This window comes from Trichosurus vulpecula, chromosome 7, assembly GCF_011100635.1.
Source record: "Trichosurus vulpecula isolate mTriVul1 chromosome 7, mTriVul1.pri, whole genome shotgun sequence".
NCBI lineage: Eukaryota > Metazoa > Chordata > Mammalia > Diprotodontia > Phalangeridae > Trichosurus > Trichosurus vulpecula.
In genome coordinates this window covers 93,904,040-93,926,396 of record NC_050579.1, presented here as the reverse complement: position 1 = coordinate 93,926,396, position 22,357 = coordinate 93,904,040, and the positions used below count along the sequence as shown (strand labels likewise).

General features: G+C 37.5%; 1 protein-coding gene across 1 annotated transcript in view; it reads right to left on the bottom strand.

The window, feature by feature from the left end:
* Nucleotides 1-17,535: 17,535 nt before the first annotated feature.
* PRKN (parkin RBR E3 ubiquitin protein ligase) overlaps nucleotides 17,536-22,357 on the bottom strand; it is a 1,915,523-nt gene continuing 1,910,701 nt past the window's right edge. The window contains exon 12 of the mRNA XM_036765946.1: nucleotides 17,536-20,475. Within this exon, the coding sequence (XP_036621841.1) occupies nucleotides 20,363-20,475 (113 nt within the window). The 3' untranslated portion in view covers nucleotides 17,536-20,362. The remainder of the gene's footprint in view (nucleotides 20,476-22,357) is intronic.

Sequence of the window (22,357 nt, the reverse complement as noted above, 5' to 3'; positions counted from 1 at the left end):
GATCATGACTGAAAACAACTCAAGGTGGTATAATGGACAGAGCACTGAATATAGAGAAGGAAACAATCCATACTCACCTTGAGTTCACATTCTAATGGGAAATAATTAGTACCTAAATATATATGTATACATATATATATACACATATGTATATATGTCATAATAATTATAGTTAATAAATACAAACATATACAAAGTTAAAGACAATGTAGTCTGTGAGTACACTTGAAGTTAGGGGGAGTCAAGAAAGGCTTCATGCAGAAGATGGTGCTTGAGCCTGTCATAGAGAGAATGATTCTCTAATGAGAAGGTTAAGAAATGAGTGTACTGTAGTCATGGGTGTCAGCCAGTGCAAATGTAGATAGAGACAGGAGGGAGAAAGGGACTTCCACTGAGCCTACTTCCCCTTAATCAAGTACTTGTGGGAGAGTTTTTCCCATATTTTTGGGAGAAATATTTTGGAACAACTGTTCTTACTACACCAGCTTAGTAAACACCCTTAATTAAAAGCTAATTAATTGTGGTTGGCTAATTGTTATCAACTGAATAATCAATGTAGAGCATACCAGGGGGTCTCATGAGCAGCAGTCCTAGAGAAATATCCCCAAACTCCTTGAGTTACCCCTAAGTTCCTAAGAAAAGAAATAATTAGCCATTCTTTGTGGAATTGGCAGGTTGCTGCCAAGATGGGTAGGTAGGAAGTAGCAATAGAAGGATTGCACCATTAACCCCAAATCTTTCCTCCTTTCAGTCATTTTTTCAGTCACGTCCAACTCTTCATGACCCCGTTTGGGGTTTTCTTGGCAAAAATACTGGAGTAATTTGCCAGTTCCTTCTCCAGTTCATTTTCCAGATGAAGAAACTGAGGCAAATAGGTGACTTGTCCAGGGTTACACAACTAGTAAGTGCCCGAGGCCAGTTCTGAACTCATGAAGATGAGTCTTCCTGACTCCGGGCCCAGCATTCTGTCTACTGTGCCACCTATCTGCCATTAACTAAAAATACTTCTTGTTTATGGTACAGGTTAAAATACTGAATCCAAACCAAATATCTTTTAACAATCCACTTTGAATGAATTTAGAAAGACTGTTAAATTAATTTATTAATTACTTCGGAAGTCATTTTTTGATTCAACAAAAAGTTTTTGAAATTTGTTATTCTTTTTAAAACTCTGACTCCATTTTTTTTCTTTCATTTTGGGAGGTCACACTCAGTGTTTCAATACACAACTTCTTACACTTCGCCCACCTCTGCTTCATCCCTAGCACATCACTCAATGCGTACATGAATAGTCAGTCTGCAGATGTTATTTTCCTAAGCTACACTGCACAAATAATATTTGAGAATATAAATAGAACATGTATTTTACTTCTTGGAAATACTCAAAATTCAACAACCCAAAACATTTACTAAGTACCTAAGTCTTGTGTGAAAGGCATGGTTAGATAAGACATAAAATAAACTGTTTAAAAATGTAGATGTCACAGCTGAAGACTAGGTGCTAAGACTTACAGCTGGGGAAAATGAGAACAAATTTGAGCTGTTGTTTCTTTTAAAATTCTACTACTAGAATTATGTATCTTAAGAAGCTCTGCCTTGGAACAGAGATATTACTACCACAGGGCACAGGGGCTAATTCCAAGTTTTCTTCCAGAACTATGGGACTACTTCACAGCTCTGCCAACAAAGTACTAGTGACTTTGTTTGCCACAACCTTTCCACACTATTTCTGTTTTTTTCAGATTTTTTCCTATCTGAAGGTTATGATGTTCAACTTCTTCATTTTAAAAATCAGAGAGAAATGAGGCCCAGAGAAAGGATCTTACTTAGTCACACAGAAAACAATAATAATAATAATTCACATTGATATAACATTTTAAGGGTTCATTGTACTTGCCATACAACAGCCCCATGAGGTAGGTAGCACAAGTATTATTTTTCCCATTTTATGGCTGGGGAAACTGAGTCTTAGGCAAGTTAAATGACTTACTTAACAAGAAAGAGCTAAAAAAGTCAGGGGTCAGGACTCAGTTCAAGCTTCTCTTGACTCTAAGTCCAGTCTACCCTATATATTTTTACACTCAACCCTATACATTTGAAAATATGTATTTTCAAATGCATAGAGTAAAAAATATATAGGGTATTTGAAAATCTGTATATTTTCAAATAAATATACATATATTTTCAAATATTCCCATATATGCATTTACGTACATATATGTTCATATATTTTTCAAATTGAAAATCTGTATACTTTCAAATATATACATTTTCAAATATACAAATATTTCAAAAATACATATATTTTCAAATATATAAGTATACATATTTTAAAATTTAAATATTTTTCCTTAGCTGAGAGCTCCCTTATCTGAATTCTTAAGAAATATTCCAATTTTCATGGTTTGGAGAAAAAAAATAGGACCTTCAGTTCTTACTACTCTTTATAAACTCCCTTTTAAAAAAAAATTCTAGCATAAGCAATGGGACAAAGATAGAAGCATTTTTATTTAGTAAGGCTATTACCAAAATGTACCAAGTCAGGTCACATTGGTTTCATCTCCTGGTCAGCTGTCTAATTTGTAATTTATGTATTACTTTTTATTTCCGTTCTTACTGGAGACAAGCACTGGGGAAATATGACTTATAATACTGCGTGCTGAGAAAGCTTTTGCTTTGATTGACTGAGATTTTCCATAGAATGAACTAACATGAGTAATTTGAATAAGCAGTTTTGGGGTGTAGAGATCACAGGCCTGAGAGTTATAAGATCTGAATTCTCTCCTCAGTCTCCATAGACGTAAAAGGTGACCTAGTTGAAGTCACTCTGGAGATCTAGGATTCTGTGACCTGGTTGAATGAGACAGGCAATAGAATTCTCCTATATGATTTGGTCGGCGTTTTGATTTCCTAAATTGGTAAAAATGTGGCAAAATTGGTCTAAACCTTAAACCTTAGGCCTTAAGCCTAACAACATTTCCTTAAGATGATGCTACAGACATGATGATGTAGGTATTAAGTGTATTTATTTTTTTGCCCTGTGTGAGATGAACTAAGTAATAAATGAAAAAAAAATTATTAAATGCTTGTATGGGCGAAGCATTGTAGGATCAGCACATACAGATGTGGTGTAAGATGAAGGAACCTCAACAAAACTTGCCAATAATGTTTGTCTTTTGAACTGAGATATTAGGGAATGAATCTGAGTACCATTAGACAAGAGGAAAATTATTATGGAGAAAAGTAAGCAATGGCATCGGGGTTAGGTGAAGGCTTTTATGTACCCTAGGAAAGACTTGAGAATCGCATGCCCTTTACTATTCCTAGGCACAGTGAATAGAGTGCTGGGCCTGGAGTTGGGAAGCCCCAGGTTCAAATCCAACCTCAGACATTTACTTCCTATGTGGCCTTGGGCAAGTCACTTAACCTCTATTTGCCTCAGTCCCTTCAACTATAAAATAAGGAAATACTAGCACCTGCCTTCCAGGGTTGTCATAAGGATGAACTGAAAAAATATTTGTGAAATGCTTAGCAAAACGCCTGGTCCATGGTATGTGCTACGTCAATGCTAGCTCTTAGCATCGTTGTTATTATTATTAATTATTACTGGCCACCAGAGGCAAAAGCCTTCATTGTAGACATGACTTGGCTTCCTACAAACAAACCCCACCTGTGTGTCTTGGAAAAAGCAATTTTCTGGCATTAAAAGTATACATATTATATCAGATTCCATGCTGTCTTGGGGAAGGAGAAGAGGGGGAGAAAAAAATTGGGAACTCAAAATCTTATAAAAGTGAAAGTTGAAAACTATCTTTACATGTAGTTGGGAAAAAATGAAATGCTATTAAGTAGGGGGAAAATAGGCATTTACAAAATGTCATAAATAAAAGTATCTCTTGTTCACTACTCTATGTGTTTCACTCTAGGTATACATGCTTAAGCCCTGGTCTTGGCTCTGAGAACCAGCTATTTTATTGTTTTCTTTTATGAGATAACAAGACTTGGTAGAATATACCCTGTGATGCTTCGTACTTGCCTTCATCAGAGTGTGTGTGTGTGTGTGTGTGTGTGTGTGTGTGATGGAGAGAGAGAGGGAGAAAGAGAGAAAGGGGGGAAGAGGGAAAGGGGGGAGAGAGGGGGAAGGGAGGGAAAGAGGGAGAGAAGGAGAGAGGAGAGGAGAGGAGAAGGGGGGGAGAGAGAGAGAGACAGAGAGAGAGACAGAGAGAGAGAGAGAAAGAGAGAGAGAGAGAATGTCTTTTTCTCTCCTTCAAAATCAAGGTAGGGAAGAGCGTTTATGCTTTTCAGTTTAAAGGAAGGCTGCCAATCAGAATACTTCCTTACCAACAAGGTAACTGAACAAAATATTAAGGTGTGTTCTACCAAGCAGAACATTTATGGATACTAACATCAGAGCTAAACTAGTTCCTGTAAGGACCCTTATTATAACAGGGTAAATTAAACACAATCTCCTGCTTCTGGTAGCTTAGTCCTTAGGATCAGAGATCTAGAACTGGGGGAGTTTTCAGAGGCCAGCTAGTACAACTGCTTCATTTTATAGTTGGGGTGACTGAGGCCCAGAATGTTAAATGTCTTGCCCTAGGCATCACAGATGGTGTCAGAGGCAGGGTATGAACCCAGAACCTCTGATTTTGGAGCCAGTGATCTTTCCATTGGGGATAGATAGTGTGAAGAGAAATAGCATAAAAGGGCTTCTTTTTGCTCTTCTCCCTCTTATTTAAGGACAGACAAGGAGCATGTTGTCTGGGAAGGAATCCAAGAGCTTGAATGAAATTGGATAATTTTTCCATTTTTCGTGTGATTTTGTTATTGTTTAAATTATACCAAATTGGAGATGCACAGCATATAAATCCTGCACCAAGAGAGATCAGAGGAGCTTCCTGGTTAACAAAACAAACAGTTAACAAGAGGGTAACCAGCTTTATTCATGTGATACAATAATTCTTTATTTTCTTTAGCATAACTCAAATAATTTTCTATAGCTGAGACCCAGACTTCACTGAGACACATGTGACTTTTAAAAATCACAGAATAAATATCTATGCACTATGGAGAGTAGGATTTTCTGGCACTGAAAGCATTTCTATTAATAAGAAGTATTATTAACCTATCTTTTTAACCTGAACCATTTTTCTAGTGATGTTGGATGGAACACCATACAGGAGGTAATGATAAGGTCTGCTTCCTCATCCCATTATCAAGAAATGGAAAAATAAAACAAACTTTAATTCCACAAGAGGATTTCTCTCCTAAGCTACAATTATAACTGTTGGTACTAGAACACCAGCAAGGAGTTTCTTATGTATAGGATAAGATCATCTAAAATTTCTTGATAATTGCAAACAGAGAGGCAACTGTTCAAAGCTCTTTCAAACAAGTAAAACAAAAATGGGGAGAAGTCTATTTTCCTCAAGTGTTTGCCATTGTATGCACAGGATCCAAGTGGTAGAAGGATTCCTTATATGTGGAGTGGTGCTCTAGATGCTCTGGGGTACGCGTAATACAGGGCAGATCACATCAATCCCCACAACATTATAAGGACTCCTAAATGAGATATGTGATTTAATCAATGAACTTAATACTTATATAGGGAAAAAACCAAATGGATGAAAATTACGATTTTCCAAGCAAGTAAATGGATAATCAGTTCATTGAATTAGTATATCATCCTGGAGAGCTATTTGGGATAAGCTATTATATATGGACAGTGAATTGGGCCCAGAACTGAATAGGAGCGATTGCAGTTGGTATATCGTACAGTGCTTTTAGGAGCAGCTGGTTGAGCAGTGGATAGAGTGCTGGGCCTGGAGTCAGGAAGACCTGAGTTCAAATACGGCCCCAGACACTTATTAGCTGTGTAACCCTGGGAAAATCACTTAACTCAGTTTGCCTCAGTTTCCTCATCTGTAAAATGAGGTGGAGAAGGAAATGGCAAACCACTCTAATACCTTTGCCAAGAGAACACCTAATGGGGTCACAAAGAGTCAGACACGACTGAAATGACTGGACGATAACAATAACGATGCTTTTTAATGATCTCCAGGAATGCTTTGGTACAAAGATCCAACTTTCTAACACAAATGTTTTCCCGAAGATGCTGTCTGGTAGCAAATCCTGGAACACTGAAATCTCTGAGGAACAAAGATGCTCGAGAATGCCACATAGAGATTTGTGGTGAATGCAAGTCACCTTCATCATATTTCCAATGACAGCTTATGCTCAAGGAGTAGCATGATGAATTTCATTGAGGGAATGTAAGATTAGGAAAGGCAATAATATGAAAAGAGTAAAAGGTGAAACATAAGAAGATGTAGAGGAAGACCTCCAGCAGCATTTATGGAAGAACAGGGACAAGAGTCATGAAGGTTGGCTCAGTTCTGATCTGTACCAAAGGAAGGGACCCCCACATCCATGAGAACCACAGAAGTACTGAAATCTTCTCTTGGTGGTCCAGCACTAAATACAGTGGCTGCCGTATAGTAGATGCTTAATAAATGCTAATTGACCAACTGGGGGGATATGTTATAGCTGGGAATCATAGTCTCAGAAATTACAGGTGACCTAAAAGGCAATGGATACCTATAAACAGACTACAGCTTATGACCAGATTGTAGGAGAGATGTGACATGAAAGTCCTTACCAAAGATGAGAGGGATAAACATGGAGGTGAGTTAAGTAGCAAAATGAGAGGTAACACATGGATATGCAGTGCTACACCGGAGTTCACAAGACATCCCTAGGAGGATTGTTTCTGGCAATATCTGTGCATGAAAGGAAAGAAATTAGAATAAATGATTTGAGGTGGAGGACATGAAGGCGTATCTCCCAGAGGCCCCATGTAGCTTTTCTTTTGCTATCTTCCCTCTAATTCATCTTTCCTTTTTCATTGTATATTATCTCCCTTCCCATACTCCTAATCCCTCTATTCTTCACACGCGCGCACACACACACACACACACACACACAAGCTGTTTGGAATGTTTAGAAGATACTTCTTCACTTACATCTCACAGATTCCCTCTCTTCCTTCAAAATGCAGCTCAAACACTACATGAAGTTTTTCCTCACCCTTTCGTCTAACTGCTAGTACTCTTCCTCCCTAATTATCTTGTATTTATACTATTTATAATTTTTCTATATATACTTACATAAGCACCTGCTGAGCCCCTTTAGAACATAAACTTCTCTAGAGGAGGATTGTTTCATTCTTTGTATTTTCATCTTCAGTGCCCAGCGGAGCGTGGCACATTTTGTTGTTGTCGTTGTTCAGTCGTGTTGGACTGTTCGTGATTCTGCTCGGGGTTTTCTTGGCAAAGATGTTGCAGTGATTTGCCATTTCCTTCTCCAGTTAATTTTACAGATGAGGAAACTGAAGCAAACAGAATTAAGTGATTTGGTCAGGGTCACTCAGTTAATAAGTGTCTGAGGCCAGATTTGAACTCAGATCTTCCTTACTCCAGGACCAGTGTTCTATTCGCTATGCCACCTAGCTGTCCCCTGTGGTGCTTAAGAAGTGCTTGGTGATTATTGCCCCCCGTGTTTTTTTTGTATGAGAGTATTAGAGGATTTTCAGGGGTCTGAGGAAGCCACAATATCTTAGAAGAGGAAAGCTTTTTGTAGTCTATTAGAATATTACCCTGCCAGCCCAAACCAAATGGTTGAAGGGGAAATTCAGATTGTAAATCAGAAACTGACTGGAGCTAAAGAGTGATTTTCATTCCTTATGTCAGGTAGGAGACTTGGGAGAAAGAACTCAATCCTGTTAAAGTGAGCTCAAGAGATCAATGAGGCCTCTAATTAATTGATTGTCTTCTTGGTGCTCCTGAAGAGCTAATACCTTGGTCTTTATGGAGAGAAAGGCAAGCCTACCTTTCTCACTCTAGGAGCTGATGCTTAGCCTAGAGGTTTAAAAAAAAACAAAGAAGGGGTAATTCCCTTAGGTTATTCCCTAAAAAGAAGTAACTCCTCTTATGGGGATAAGGTAGAAAGTCAGCTGAAGAGTAGCCCCAAAGTACAGGCATTAAACTGAGGCTATCTCAATGGGGCCAGAGCAGTGATTTGGAGGATGTCCAGTGTGGAGCAGGCTCACTGAATAACAGGACATCACCAGAAGGCAAAGTGTGACCCTGGAGGACAGAGGAATGAACTGCCCCTCCAAATGTGGGCCCTGGTCATGTGCACTGCCCATAGATTACCTAAATCTGTGCCTCTGGGTCCTGCAATTAGAAGTGGAGGAAGACCTTCAGTCTGTTGAGAGGCTCCTGACTTGAGGGTATAAGAGAAAGCAGGATGAGAAGGTATGAATGGGCTGCTCTTCAAGAGGGAGCAGCTACATGGAAGACAGCAGGTAACTTGTTGAAGGGACCCAGGCTCCTTGGTTAACAGAGCTCCAGCTAAAAGTGACCTCAGAGGCATGTAGCCCAACTCTTTGCTTTTACAGATAAGAAACTGCAAGTCTAGGAAGTTGAAGGGATTTCATACTGAACTTGTTTTATTAAACACAGAAAGCAGAAGGTAGATTTTTATTGGAGAAACATCAGACCACTTTTGTTGAAATTTGTGACATAGTCAGCCTATCAAAGCAAATTTATCTTTTGGCTAACAAAAAAATTGGCACAGTGGATAGAGCACTGGGCCTGCAGTCAGGAAGACTTGAGCTTAAATCCCACCTCATATACTTACTAGTTGTGTGACCCTGGGCAAGTCACTTAACCCTGTTTGCCTCAGTTTCTTCATCTATAAAATGAGCTAGAGAAGGAAATGGTAAACCACTACAGTATCTTTGACAAAAAAACAAACCAAACCCAAATGGGGTCGGAAACAGTTGGACACGACTGAAACAACTGAACAGTGCCAACAAGGACTTTTTCTTTGTTTAGTGAAAAAAATAAGCAAACTATACTTCATACCTTTTAGCAAAAGAGGGATTTGTTAGTATATATAAGAATTAGTTAGTATATATAAGTATATTAGTGTATATAAGAATTTTCTGAATGTAAAGGTGATTAAACTTAGAATAAGAAATATTGTAGAGCAAGCCATCAATGAACTCCCTAGGAAAAAATCTCCAGGGCCACATGGTTTTACATGTGAATTCTATCAAACCTTTAAAGAACAATTGACTCCTATACTTTGTAGACTATTTGGGAAAATAGGTGAAGAAGGAGTCCTACCAAATTCTTTTTATGACACAAATATGGTACTGATACCCAAACCAGGTAGAGTCAAAACAGAGAAAGAAAATTATAGACCAATTTTCCTAATGAATATTGATGCAAAAATTTTAAATAAAATATTAGCAAAAAGATTGCAGCAACTTATCACGAGAATAATACACTATGACCAGGTAGGATCTATTCCAGAAATGCAATGCTGGTTCAATATTAGGAAAACTATTAGTATAATTGACCATAACAACAACAAAATTAGCAGAAACCATATGATCATCTCAATAGATGCAGAAAAAGCCTTTGACAAAATACAGCAACCATTCCTATTAAAAAACACTAGAAAGCATAGGAATAAATGGAGCCTTCCTTGAAATTATAAATAGCATCTACCTAAAACTATCAACATGCAATATTTGTAATGAGGATAAGCTAGATGCATTCCCAATAAGATCAGGTGTGAAACAAGGGTGTCCATTATCACCCCTACTATTCAATTTGGTACTAGAAATATTAGCTGTAGCAATAAGAGAAAAAAGAGAAATTGAAGGAATTAGAATAGGCAAAGAAGAAACTAAATTATCATTTTTTGCAGATGATATGATGATTTACTTAGAGAATCCTAGAGAATCAAGTAAAAAACTACTCGAAATAATAAACAACTTGAGCAAATTTGCAGGATATAAAATAAACCCACATAAATCCTCAGCATTCCTATACATTACTAACAAAGCACAACAGCAAGAGATAGAAAGAGAAATTCCATTCAAAGTTGCTGTAGACACTATAAAATATTTGGGAGTCTATCTGCCAAGACAAATACAAGGACTATATGAACATAATTATGAAACAGTTTTCATGCAAATAAAGTCAGATCTAAATAAATGGAAAAATATCAGTTGCTCATGGTTAGGCCAAGCTAATATAATAAAAATGACAATTTTACCTAAATTAATCTATATATTCAATCCCATACCAATTGAATTACCAAAAAATTATTTTACAGAGCTGGATAAAATAATAACAAAATTCATCTGGAAGAACAAGAGGTCTAGAATATCTAGGGTATTAATGAAAAGAAATGCTAGAGAAGGTGGCCTAGCCATACCAGATATTAAACTGTACTATAAAGCAGCAGTCATCAAAACTACCTGGTACTGGCTAAGAAACAGAGTTGTGGATCAGTGGAATAGGATAGGTACACAAGATGGAGAAGTCAATGACTATAGCAATCTACTCTTTGATAAACCCAAAGAGGCCAGCTTCTGGGCTAAGAATTCACTATTTCAAAAAAACTGTTGGGAAAATTGGAAAATGGTAGGGCAGAAACTGGGCATAGACCAATATCTTACACCATATACCAAAATAAAGTCAAAATGGGTTCATGATTTAGGAATAAAGGCTGATACTATAAGCAATTTGGGAGAACAAGGGATAGTTTACCTATCAGATTTATGGAAAAGAAAAGAATTCATGACACAACAAGAGATAGAGAACATTACAAAATGCAAAATGGATAATTTTGATTATGTTAAATTGAAATGTTTTTGTACAGAAAAAGCCAATGCAACAAAGATTAGGAGGGAAGCAGAGAATTGAGAGAAAATCTTTACAACTAGTGTCTCTGATAAAGGCCTCATTTCTAAAATATACAGGGAACTGTGCCAAATATATAGGAATACAAGTCATTCCCCAATTGAGAAATGGTCAAGGGATATGAACAGGCAGTTTTCAGAGGAAGAAATTAAAGATATCTATAGGCATATGAAAAAATGCTCTAAATCACTACTGATTAGAGAAATGCAAATCAATACAACTCTTAGGTACCACATCTCTCCTGTCAGATTGGCTAAAATGGCAAAATAGGAAAATGATAAATGCTGGAGAGGATGTGGGAAAATTGGAACATTGTTGCATTGCTGGTGGAGTTGTGAGATGATTCAGCCATTCTGGAGAGCAATTTGGAACTATGCCTGAAGGGCTATAAAAATGTTCATACCCTTTGACCCAGCAATACCACTTCTAGGGTTGTATCACAAAGAGATCACACAAATGGGAAAAGGACCCATATGTACAAAAATATTTATAGCGGCTCTTTTTGTAAAAGCTAAGAATTGGAAATCAAGGGGATGCCCACCAATTGGGGAATGGCTGAACAAGCTGTGGTATATGAAAGTAATGGAATATTATTGTGCTATAAGAAATGGGGATGATACGGACTTCATAACAACCTGGAAAAACCTACACGACATAATGTTGAGTGAGCAGAGCCAGAAGAACATCATACACAATTACAGATATATGGATTCTGTGAGGACTAACCCTGATAGACTTTGTTCTTCTCAACAACACAAGGTGCAAAGATAACTCCAAAGGCCTCATCATGGAGAATACTATCTACATCCAGAGAAAGAACTATGAAGTAGGAATGCAGATTGAGGCACACTTTATGCTCGCCTTCCCCCCCGCCTTTTTTCCAAAATTTTTTTTTTTTTTGGGGTTTTTTTTTTGGTTTTGTTTCTTCTTTCTCATGATTCATTCCATTGGTCATAATTCTTCTCCACAACTTGACTAATGTGTAAATTAGTTCAATGTGGAGTTAGACGTAGAAGATATATCAGATTCCATGCCGTCTTGGGGAGGGAGTGGGGGAGGGAGGGAAGAAAATCTGGAACTCTAAATTATGTAGAACCGAGTGTTGTAAACTAGAAATAAAAGAAAAAAAATAAAAATTATAAAAAAGGAATATTATATAATTTCCATTTTGTTTTTCTTTTTTTTAAAAAACTGCCTAATATTTGGTTGACTACACAATATAGATACAGGCTATTCCAAAAGTCTTAGTGTGGCTTTAAACTATCAAAAATTAAAATACTAAACACCACCCCCCCAAACCTTAAAATGCTTGTTGCAAAGCTATTCAAGCTTAAAACAGCACCGAGACTTTTGGGACAAACTGTATTGGAACATGCCAGGATGAAAAAACATACTCTTTTTTGCTCTTCTTCAATTAAAGATATTTTTTAGATTTACGTAATTGATTTGGTACCATTCCATCCAGACTCATTTTTGCCAGTGACAGAAAAAAAGACAAAAAAAAAGAATTTTTCAATTAGCAGTTCAGTGAACAGAAGAATATTAAGTAGGAGATGAAATAGTGGACGTAATACAGATACAAAGACATGTATCCTAATGGGAAAAGGAGCACGGATTTTTCTTTTCTAAATAATAACATAATGAGCCGTTCTTATCCTATGGAGAATTGACTCCTCTCTAGGTACTCTGTGCTCAAGTTAAATGAGCAAACACCTCCTGGACTCTGAGTCTACTGGAAGCAGCAACAGTGAGCAGCTAAGTGAAGTCTCTTTGGAGTTTGTTCAATTCACACAGGTGAATGAGAACAGGTTCTACCCAGGGACTTTAATCCCACAGCCTCACCAGCAAGCAAGAATAAATGTTATTTTAAATTATTCTGCTTTAAAAATGTTTTTTGTTCCAGAGCATCACTCCATTTAGCATTGTTCATTGACAATCGCGTTTGCAGCACTCTCTGGGTTGCTTGCGGGAGTGATCACTCTAAAAATAAAGTGACTGATTGCAGTGTTAACTCACGCAGGCATCTGTTCAAATGCTTTTTCAAAGACAAACATGACAACATCTTTAATGGAGAGCACTTTTAATCCCCACAAGTTAAACAGCCACCATAAATACCCGATGCCCTGCTTCCCAGAGAGTTCAGTTAATTTTAAGTGGTCAGATGGCAATGACATTGAAGAAGAAAAGATTGATTTTGTTTACTGAAATACAGAGAGGAGGCTGAATGGTATCCTTGGAGCACCGAGACCCACAGGATGAGCTGTTCGCTCAGATTTTTCCTTTTTCCAGCCAATTTCTGCATTTTCTGATATTGCCCCTGGGGGTCACAGCTTTGTTTGCTTACTGGCCCAGATTCCAACATAAGGTCCCTTGTCCTGGCTTTTTTGCTCCCTGGGTACTGATAAAAGCCTCAATTGTTTTTTGTTTAATTGATTTGATTTATTTTTGTTTCTCATCACAGATATGTCATTTCATCTAACTGATGCACAGTAAACTCTCTGTTATGGGATGATAATCCAAGCCATTTATATTGATTTTGGCATGTCCTTTCTTTTTCATTTGAATACGAGTGTCAGGTTCACATATCCTCTTAACTTGAGTTCATTCTGTTGTGTTTATTTTTTAAATTTTAATTTTTATTGATGTCATCTGGAGTTAGGAAGAGCTGCCATGGGCATCTGCTAGTTGTGCAACTCTAGGCATTTATTTGCCTTAACCATTTTTAGACTCAGTTTCCTCATTTGTAAAATGTGGGGAAAACAGCACTTACCTTACATGGCTGCTGTGAAGATTGAATGTGATATATGTTAAATGCTTTGTAAATGTTGAAGTACCATGTAAATACTAGCTGCTATCATCACCATTTTCATCATCATTATCACCATCACCATCACCATCATTACATTTCCTTCTCCTCCCCTACCTGTCCCCTAACGAAGGAGTCATTCCTTAAAATAAATGCTAAAAAGAGATTGAAATAAAAATACAAAAGCAATTCAGCAAAACTAACCAACGCACCAACTGAAACAGACAGTAAACATAATATTTCAAATCCATAGTCCCCTACCTCTGCAAAGAAGGGCTGTAGGTAGGTGACTTTTTTTCTCTTTTCTCCAGGGCAAGCTTGGTCATTATAATTAAAGTGTTCAGGTTTCTATTATTGTTTTTATTTGTTCTTTCCATTCACATTATTAAAGTCAGAGCATTGTTTTCCAAGGTTCCACTTAAACAAAAGCAAGATGTCACACAGTGAAGACTGGTCCCCTGTTTAAATCCTCTTTACTGTGTGCTTCATATTGAGGAGGGGAGGAAGGAAAGAAGGAAGGCATCATCTTTTATTTTATTGTACTGTTATGGAAATGCTTGTTTTGTTCCAAAAGTTAAAACAAACAAACAAACAAACAAATAAATAAATAAATAAAAAGGAAGGAAAGAAATAAGCATTTATTAAGTACCAACTATGTGGAGTTGAAAAAACTGAGGTAGACGGAGTAAGGGTAATACAGCTAGTAAGGGTCTGATGCTGGATTTGAAAGGTCTTCCTGCCTCCAGGTCCAGTGCTCTATGCACTCAGCCACCTAGATGGCCAGTAGTACCTCAGAGAGTATTCTAAAGCATTTGATTAAACATATATTTGTGCTTTTAGTTCACATTTTTCCTCAGTAGAAAGGGGTCAGAATTAAAGCACTGGATTTCAAAAGATTTCCTTTCCAGCTTCTCCTGGGATACAACATGAAGGCAATGTTGAACAGACCTCCTAATTCAGGGAACCAAAGGTAGAATTGCAACTTCTCCCTAATTTGTTATAATTGGGTAAAGCCTCCAAACCTCCCCTCCCCCCACAGCGGATTTCGGCTTTTAAATGCATTTGTAGCAGCTTCTTTTAAAAAGTATGAAACCACCTCCACATGTCCTAGCATTATTTTAGAAATACTCAAAACAGTTAAAGAAAAATCATGAAGACTGATGTAAAGTTCTACTATGTGTTGTTCAAACTGTCATGAGAATACGTCTTAGAGATTTTCAGGCTGGGGTCTGGAATCATCAAGAGGAATACTAGAAGGAGATGAAATGAATGTTTTTCAGGGATTTAAGCTTAATGTCTGGAAATGGAAGCAAAATGCTCATCCTCAGTTAACTGAAAAATGACATTTCCCTCGGCTGGTAGGACTTCATTTATGAAACCTTCTGCAAAGCTGGGATTGTTTGGCTGACACACTAACCTATTAATTCATCGATCATTTCTTTATAATCATAGAATAACACAGGATTCAGACCCAGAGGGTGATTTACAGGTTATTTAATTCAAGTTCTTTATTTTAAAGATGATAAAATTGAGGTCTAAGTGAAGAGCTTGTGTGGAGGGAGCACTTCTGAAACTAGAGTCAGGAACCTCTGGGGATTCAAACCTCACCCCAGATACTTCCTGGTTATGGGACCCTGGGGAAAGCTACTACCTCTTTAGTTCCTAGTTTCTTCATCTGTAAAATGGGAATAATAAATAATAGTCATTATAGTACCCAGGGCTGTAAGGATCGAAAGCAACATGTGAACGCGTTACTACTGCTATGTTCTTTTGTTGTTTGATTGGGTTCAGACAGAAATAGGCCTTGAACAAGTTGCTATCCTGGTACTATTCTTTTATAATAATGTTAATAGCTAGCACTTATATAATGCTTTAAGTTTTCAAAGTGATTTACAAGCATTTAATCTTATTGGATCCTCAAAATAACCCTGGCAGGCAGGTGCTACTATTATCCTCATTTGACAGTTGAGGAAACTGAGGCAGACAGGTTAAGTGACTTACCCAGAGTCATACAGCTAGTGTCTAAGGCAAATTGTTATTGTTGTTCAGTCATTTTCAGTTGCATCTGGCTCTTCGTGACCCTGTTTGGGGTTTTCTTGGCAAAGGCACTGTAGCTGTTTTCCATGTCCTTCTTCATTTCACTTTACAGAAGAGGAATGAAGGCAAACAGGGTTAAGTGACTTGCCCAGGGTCATACAGCTAGTAAGTGTCTGAGGCCAGAAGAGCAGGCCCAGTGCTCTATCCACTGCATCATCTTGAACTCAAGTATCCCTAATTCCAGGTGTAGTACTCCATTCTCAGCACCACCTACTGCACAGGGGGATAAAAGAACTACTTTCTGTAGTTGAATAAAATTATCAGGATAGAAGCTCATCTTCTGCAGGCCCACTGAGAGTATAAAAAATTATAACTCTGGTAGGTGACAGGAAAATGGGGATGGAGTGGATCTCATCTTGGTCCCATGTGATTTTGATTTCCTTGACTAGGTTTCTACATTTTAAAACCTTTTTGTTCCCCATAGCTCTTTGTTATTATTTCTTTTATTGAGGATCACATAGGTACCAAGTAACAGAGAACAGATTCAAATCTAGATCTCCTGGCTTCAAGTCTAGCGGTCTTCAATCTTCTTTGAAATGTTTAGGTCAGATTTAGTTCTACGTCCTGGTATTTTCTTTCTTCTGCAGAAAAACTTCTACATCACTCCGTTGATTTATATTCACGCTGTTAACATCTCATTCCAGTCACTGGACAGATATCTCCTTCCTATACTACTGAAACTTTATTTCCGTTTTTAAATTACAGCTAAAAATCTCTTTTCTTCCATGAAGCATCTAGGATGAAGTTGGTTCCAAAGCATTAGCTTCATATTTAATATAACAATCCACCCGACCATACACTCTCATTGTGTGTGTATAGACTTCCATATTTAATATAGAATTATAGGAAACCTTAGGGAGTATTGACTTAATTTCTTTGAATGTTGTTCATAGGCATTCACAGCAATGAACTGGTAGACAGGAGATCTGGCCAGTCCATGTCAGGAGATATATGTGTGTGTGTGTGTGTGTGTGTGTATATATATGTATATATATATATATATATATGTATATATATATATGTGTGTGTGTGTGTGTGTGCATATACATACACACAGACACATATATACATACATACATATACAAATATACCTGGATGAATGTGCATGTTATATATATTATATTCATAAATATATTAAACTCTAAAATGATACTGACTTTTGAACCTTGTATGTACATGCATACATGTACCCATATATATATGCATATACTTATGTGTATACGCATGTTTATACACACATACATATATGCACACCTATTTATATATGAAGACATTTTCCCATTCAAAGATATATGAAGTACGTGTTTCTCTTTAAATAGTCAAATGGGCCCTTCCTCACATTTTTCGCATTCCTTGGTTATAAGGCATTCTTGTTCAGGTTCCTTTGGACTAGATGGGCCTTGAAATCCCTTCTAAAACTGAGATTCTATAATTGTGAATTTTTTTTTTTGGCTCATTCCAAACCAACCAATACTTACAGCAGTGTAAATACACTTTCCGAGGGACTAATAGCAACACAAATATCACGACTTTCACAGAGATGACTTTGAAAGGCAGAGACATTCAGTACCAAAGGCCAACCTTTCCCTCAAACCAGAGTTTCAATTTTTAGCTTTTTAGGGAAGTTTATTAGCAGAGATAGAAAGCGCACAGCCAGGTTTCTGAATAAATGCTGGCTTTTTATAACTACACTTTTGTATTCTGACAGTGCTCTCCAAAACCACAGTGTGGTGAGCAGAGCTATTCTGGGACTCCACTCTACACACCTGAAAAATAGCCACCCAATTACCAAAGACGTCTTCTAGGAGGGGAGTTTGGCTCACTGGACAAAACACAATACATTTCCCCAACCGTGTTTTCAACGTTTATTGAAATACATCGTCAAACAAAGTTACAAGCATGCTGTTGATTGTTTTTGCTGGCACACTGAAGGACACATTTAGGTGTTGCATAGAAAACAAAGATACTTTTGTAAAGAACTTTTATTTCTGTCTTTCGTGATATGCTGAGAACTTTGATACATATTTCATGTTTAGTATTGATGTGATGTGAAGATAATATCACTTATTCATTCATCAGTTGGGTTTTTTTTTTCTCCCCACTTTTAATGACTCAAACTCATTTTTCCTTCCTGGAACAAAAAATAGCTATCACCAAAAAAAAGCAGATAATTAAATATTATATTATATGATTATATCATAAAGCAAAATAGTTTAGGATATAGATGCAACAGAATTGACCCTGTGTAAATAATCTCTGTTGAAATCAACTAAACCGAAACATCACACATTTAGAAGCAGGTAGCCATTAATAATCAAGAAAAAAAGACATTACCAGACAATAGAGGAGTCTGCATTAGGCCAAATGACCTAAAGAGATGAGTTTGCATTTGATCTTGCCACAGCTGCATCCATACGGTCACCAGTCAGGGGCTGTTGGTTGTAGGAGAGCTGGTCATCAATTATTCAACTTCTATTCTTACCCAGGAAGTCTTATTTGGGCGTCATGACAGTGAGGGGATTTCTGAGTCACCAGTGGGATATTATTGACTCATGACCTGTAGGAAGTAACTTTTATGACTCTCCCACTTCTCATTGGGATATTTCACTGGGTTTTCTCAGCTTACTGACCAGGGTACAGAATTGCAGGTTTGGCAGCCTCAGGGTCATAAAGGGGGCTCCCAGTGGTTTTTGTCATGAGGGCAAGGCCCAGAGAAGGTGGTCAAGGCACCGCCACTCCTATGCCGTGACTATGTTACTCTCTTTGCCCTGTACTGTCTGAAGCATCCCTAGAGGTGAAAGGCAAGGCAGGGTAGAGTTAGGAAGAAATAGAAGTTGATTTATGTCAAAGTGGGGGCAGGTGGGGCACAAGTAGGATGGTATGCTCCTGTCTGTCCTTCTGAGACTAAACTTTCTTCTAACAGGTCTTTAAAGCCTCATGGCTTTAAAGATGGATGGATTAAAGCATTATGGACTAAAACTTAAAAAAATTATACATTAAAACAAAAGTTATATCATAGATTTAAGTTACTAGGGACCTAAAAACGACATTAATAGATTCATGTACTGATGCAACTCTTGACATTACCAGTTGCTCTAATGTTCTTCCGGAGAATAGTCAAATGACTCATCTAAAGACAGTAGCTATTCAGGAGAGTAATACTTTTTCACTTATGAATTATGTTGAAAGAATGCTTCTTTGGTGCATGTGGCACAATTCTTTCTTACTTGAAAATTATTACTTTAAAAGGCAAAACTAGTACTATTACTAAAACTATTTTTAAAAATTTCCTTTTATCATGAATTTAACAGACATCAACAAACATGAATACAGCCTTAGACATTCCTTGCTTGTTACTGCTGCACCAAATGGAGTTCAAAGCATCCATTGAGATCCAAGCCATGTCATCAGATCCTACTTTGAATATGCTCACTTGATTTTTAGTGTATCACATCTTTAAAATAAATCTCCCTGGGAAAATATGAATACCCCTGGATGCTTATAGACCACCCTGGGCTCTACCCATTTGGGAAACAATAGTCTTCCAAACTAATAGGGCATTAGTAGAGATGCTGAGCTAACATACTTGGAACATATTATTTCCCTTTATTATAAATCTTTCTTGCCAGAGATTCAGGTGGATATTATATGTAGGCTCAGAAATGCTAATATTTATAAACATTCTGGTTTAACAATCTGTTTTTTTAAATTAACATTGAGCACCACTACTAATTAGTTTCTATCATATTTTTATAACAGGCACCTAATTTTGTGACTCAGCATCTCTATTAAACTTCACAATGGATCCGAATTGTTAAAAAAAAAGTCCTCAAGCTCAGAAATGCCTATTTTTTTAAAATTAAAATTTGACACTCCTAAAAGATTTAAGAAAATTATTTTCTAAGATGAAAATTAACAAGATGCCATAGGAGCATACTAGGTTTCAATTAATTCCCTATAATTTAAGCATTTCAAAATTCAAATGAGCTTTCTCCTTCCTATTCATTTGATATGGCAAACTATGCTTAGCTACAATCTCACCAATACAATTTAAGATTACCAATTGGGTTTATTCTCAAAAGCAAGCAAACAGTTTCCCCAATAAATTATGACTTCTGCCTTTGGTATTGTGAAAATTTAAATGGAGGTATGAGTATTGAAGCTGTGACCCACATTTTCAAAAAAAAGAGTTAACCACTTAATCAATCTAGAACACACCCACTGTTGATAAGCCACAAAAGATCTCTTCAAATCATTCCACTGACTCATTTAACAATATATATTTTTTAAACTATAAGTCAAGTATACAAATGAAACCTGAGAGAGCGGCAGTCATATGGTGATTCAAGTTTGTTTTAAATTCACAGAAGACAGGTAATCCACAGTTAATCCTTAAACTCCACTTGGAATCTACCCTGTTGTATCTGTACATTACAGAAGTTGGTAAACAACATTGAATTGTCTTTCATTTAGCATGCTCCAATTCATGAGATTCTAAAAGAGTGTTTAAAATGGGATCTAAAAATGGTATTCTATCGTAATTTGTCTCGAGTGAAATTTGGAAGATATGTAATGTTCATGTGAAAAGGAAGAATGTTAAAAGGACAGGAGGCCTGTGGGCCAACTGAGTTGTTACCACTTCTCTCAGGGTAGTCAGTGAAGCTTTTTTGTTACTGAGCTATACGTCAAACCAGTGGTCTCCCATGCAGGTTCGGTTCCATTCCAAGCTACAGTTCCAGCACCATTCAAACTTGCATTGAGGCTGAGGGCACTTCATGTGCATGCATCCGCCTGCAAAGTGGAGGGGGGAAAGGACATGATTACTGTGGACTCTAGAGCAAACGAAATCAAAGAACAAGTCAGTGTCTGTTAACACAAGAGGGCAAGCAGTCATTGCTGAAAGGAGACTGACTCACCAGTGACAGAGGGTCAAAATGAACGAGTTTTTCAGAACACTTTTCTTTTACATTTAAAAATATGCAATTGACCAAAAGGATGAAACTGAATGTAAGGTTTTCAGTAACCAACTACTCTAATTTGTCAAGGCCATGGTAGCAAATGATGAGTTTGATTACTGTGTTAGGCCCAGGGGGCTTTTTCTGACAAATTGTATTATGTTACATGATTTGTGAAAGCAGGCTGGGCAAATAGCCTGTGGCAAAATTACAGCAGGAAATAGACAGGAGGCATACAGGTTGGGTAGGTACGGATGGGCTGTGAAATGCATTCTTAGTATGAACATCCAAATTTTTCAAATCACAATTGAATATCTGAGTATATTATATTTCTCCCCTTAGTACACTTATATCATTCCTTCTCTGTGTGTATGTATGTGTATAAACGTGTGTGTGTGTGTGTGTGTGTGTGTGTGTGTGTGTGTGTGTGTGTTTTAAATGCAGACCAGACCTGTGATTTCAATGGTAGGAGTAATTCCCAGAGAGGAAACTCCCTCTATCAATGCAGGTCAATACCTACACCACAACTCATTCTTAGAGAATTGGGTAGGCATAGGCCTTCTGGACTTAGAGGCTGAATCTCCATTTCTGTTAGTCATGTCCTTGTGGCTAATCTTTCAATATTTCTTCAGTGGAGTAGAATTTGGTAAGACATAGAAAACAGGAGTCTAGGCTACATGCAGATTGTGAGCTATAATGCCCTTTTCCTTTGTACATGAGATTGGCATTTCCTGAATTGGCTTTTCAAAAATAAATCAAATGCCTCACAATTTAGGCTGTTCAGCTCAAAATTCCCAAATACAAACAGTTTCGACTTCTGAAGCAGGAAACCCAAGTCTTCATTAGCGAAGCAGATCGAAATATTGAGGCAATTATCTGAATGGTTCCAGCAATGAATCTGCTTCTGATGGAATTTTCTGGATCATCCAGCCTCAAGCACAATCTCTGCAAGGATCATGTATAAATGAATGTGTTTGTTATCTATTATCATGTTATTTTCTCTCTCTCTGTTTCTGTCTGCCTCTCTCTCACTCTCTCCTACTTCTTCCGTTTCCTCTCCTTTCCCTCTCCCTTGCTTTCCTGCCAAATTATACCAGTCATTATTTCTATGCTGTTATATTTTGTCACTGGGGGTCTGCTGTGAGACCCAATTCTTTGTTTTGTTGAATCATTTCAGTAGTGCCCAACTCTTCCTCATCTCATTTGGGGTTTTCTTGGCAAAGATACTGGAGTGGCTTGTGATTTCCTTCTCTGGTCCATTTTGCAGATGAAGAAACTGAGGTAAACATGGATAAGTGACTTACCCAGGGTCACACAGCTAGTAAGTGTCTGAGAGTGCATTTGAACTTAGGAAGATGAGTCTTCCTCACTCCAGGCCCACCGCTTTGTCCACAGTACCACCTAGACACCCAAGACCCAACTCTAATGAATCCCAGTCAATTTCAAACATGTATACTACGAGTCAGTTTGGTGCAGTGAACAGAGGGCCTGCCTTGGAGTCATGGAGACCTGAATTCAAGTCCTTCTCTGACACATATTAGCTACATGACTACAGAAAGAATTGCCAGTACTGTGGGTCTTCACAGCACCGTCACTGGATCAAAGATTTGGAGCTAGAAGGGACCTTTGAGGGTATCAAGTCTAATTTGCCTTTTCCCCTCCCTACCCCCCATGCCATTTTACAGAGTGAGGCTGAGAGAGATTAAGTGAACTTGTAA